The following is a 2,582-nucleotide window of genomic DNA, read 5'->3' as shown; positions in this document are numbered from 1 at the left end:
CGAATTGTATCTTTAGCATACTATTTTTATTTGGATTTGGATCGGCTTGTATATATTACTTTTTTATCATATTAGTTTTTTTGTTTATATGTCATTTATTTTATTTCCTGGTTTCCTTTAATTAAAAATAAGAGACTGTTAAGAAAAACATAAATAAAAAAAAAACCCAGTTTCTGCATAATTCGGAAGTTCATTTCTGAAACCCCCCAAAATCTGAAAAAGGTGTTTTCGGAAGTTCATCTCCGAAAACACCCCCCATGAGGTGTTTTCGGAGATGCACTTCTGAATTGTGGAATTTTTAAAAAAAAAAATGCTTCGGAAGTTTATCTCCGAAGCAGGGGTAATTTGGGTTTTTCGCTGAGGATGACCCCATAGGAAGGTGGCTAAAGAAAAAACCTTATAGATTATCATAAGTTTCTCATATCTCCCCATTCTCTTTCATTCATGGTCTCTTAACACATTTTGTTAGCTTTCCACCGTGGCAAGTATTTGATCATAAATCAAAGTGAATTTATAATCACTAGTAAATAGCTAAAATACCTAAACATACATAGTAAGATTTCAAGAAAAACCAATTGTTGAGAGACTAACATGGATAAAACTAAAGTATGAAAAAATTCTAACCATATAAATAAAAATTGCATTCTAAAAACTACATTCAACAAAATCAATAAACTATCAAAAAGCTACTCGTATGTTTAAGAGTGGCCAAAATATGATTGTTGCATATGAAAATAATAAATATGTAGAAACTAGGGGAAATCTATAGAAACTTTACAATTGGGAGAACTCCTTCGACACGACGTAAATTCGTCTAAAGCATCCTGATTTGGATATTCTTCATCGGAAAAAATGGGGTGCTTGGCGCGCAATATGTTGATCTTCATGATCTCTAAAAGTGATGCATTCATTATAATAAATGTTGCGAAGCGTAGATCATCTACAATGCCAGTAAAATTTAAATCACATGATCTAAGGTGAAAAGAAATGCACCCAGGAACAAAAGATGGATATGTCCAAGTGTTGCCAGAAATTAGGTTAAGTATGTCTGTCTCCTGTAAAACATATATCAAAGTAAGATTTGTGGAACAGACAAACAAAAAGAAAAGAAGCAATATAAACAGTCCAAAAAAACAAAACCTTTAAAATGTGAATTTTTTGAAGTTTGGGGCAATTCTGGAGCACTCCCACTACATTGTCCCATTGATGATGAAAGTTGTCAAGCTCTAGTTTAAGGTAGATCAAGTTTCGAAATGAACGAAAGCTTCTGTAATAGGAGTCGATGTCTTGCTGAAAAATTTTATAACTCATCTAAAATAAAAATTCCAAAAATAAAAAAAAGTTAGTATAATGTCGACAACATCATAGTTAAAAAGCAATCATTCCATTTAAAACCTGACTTCTAATTCTAAATTCTGGACATTATAAAGTGCTGTAAGGGGAACATAAGTTTCGTCGATACTGGCTCTGATCAAGCTGGACAAGGGTTTAAATTCTCTTGTATTCACAACACTAGCATTCTCGAATCGTTCTATACAGAAAATGAAAACTACAAGATCTTCCAAAACGGGACACCCATAAAGAAGCTTGTTGAAATTCTCCTCGTCTTTGAAACTAACACCAATCAAATGAAGAGTCTTAAGTGAGGGAAGATCAATTACTGAGATATTAATATTACAAGTAATACGGAATTTCGTCAATTTGAGAACAACGAGGGTTGGAAAACTGAAAATAGTTGGCGGCAAATTGATCCCAATAAGCGGACTGAATAACTGGAGATTCTCAACAGGATGTTGTTTTGCGGTTTGGATCAAACTGTCGATGAGGTTGAAATTTCTAACTCTTTGCCAATGTGTAGATCCATATTTGATGTGAAATGTTTTGATGAGTTCGGTGGATAGCATGACTGTGTTGACGAAGCTAACGTAGCGAAGGAAGGCGTCTTCGTCGCTAACCGATTCATCGTCGAAATGGAGATGTGTGAGTAGTTTGTAGAGTGAGGTCCATCTTTTGGAGAGAATGGTGGTTGAGAAAGCTTGTTTGATAGGAAGAAAAGAGAGTATGTGACAGAGTATCTCTATTGGTAAATTGCTGATCATATCAATGGAGGTTGAATTCTCCTTCACCATTGTTAACGTGTGTTTTGATCTAGGTTTCTTTTTGACCTAGCTTAAAATTTTTATTTATATACTTTTTGTCATTAGTAAAAATGCACTTTTTAAGTTAATTAAATATTAAATATGTTTTTCTCGTCATTGAAAATTATTTTTTTTCTACAATTGTTGGATGAATATTGCTCTTTCCAATATTATATTTGACCATTATCATAATATAATTGCTCTATTTTATCCCAATCATAATTAAGGACTCCAAAAGTGTTAGACCTAAAAAAGTTAAATAATCAATGATACTTTTTAATGTGTTATCTTGACACTATTTTTAGACTCAATATGATTTTTATTGTATCTAATGCATGTTTGATTTGGCGGCAAAAAATATAAAAATATAAAAGTATGGTGAAAATCTACAGTAGTATAGAAGCTATACTTTGGAGTTTCTGATTTTTATGGTAGATAGCTCTC

At 32.5% G+C, this 2,582-nt stretch overlaps 1 protein-coding gene across 1 annotated transcript; it reads right to left on the bottom strand.

The window, feature by feature from the left end:
• Positions 1-1,307: 1,307 nt before the first annotated feature.
• Positions 1,308-2,129, bottom strand: LOC131619554 (FBD-associated F-box protein At3g52670-like). The gene is made up of 2 exons (XM_058890643.1): positions 1,396-2,129; positions 1,308-1,311 (listed from the first exon to the last, which is right to left on the bottom strand). The coding sequence occupies exons 1-2, from the start codon at positions 2,127-2,129 to the stop codon at positions 1,308-1,310; spliced, it is 738 nt and encodes a 245-aa protein (XP_058746626.1).
• Positions 2,130-2,582: the final 453 nt, after the last annotated feature.

Source organism: Vicia villosa, linkage group LG7 (genome assembly GCF_029867415.1).
Source record: "Vicia villosa cultivar HV-30 ecotype Madison, WI linkage group LG7, Vvil1.0, whole genome shotgun sequence".
Classification (NCBI taxonomy): domain Eukaryota; kingdom Viridiplantae; phylum Streptophyta; class Magnoliopsida; order Fabales; family Fabaceae; genus Vicia; species Vicia villosa.
Note: the sequence above shows the minus strand (reverse complement) of the source record. Positions and strands in the feature narration are given on the sequence as shown.

Coding starts and splice junctions, on each gene's coding strand:
- LOC131619554 (XM_058890643.1), bottom strand. CDS start 2,129: ATGGTGAAGGAGAATTCAACCTCCATTGATATGATCAGCAATTTACCA.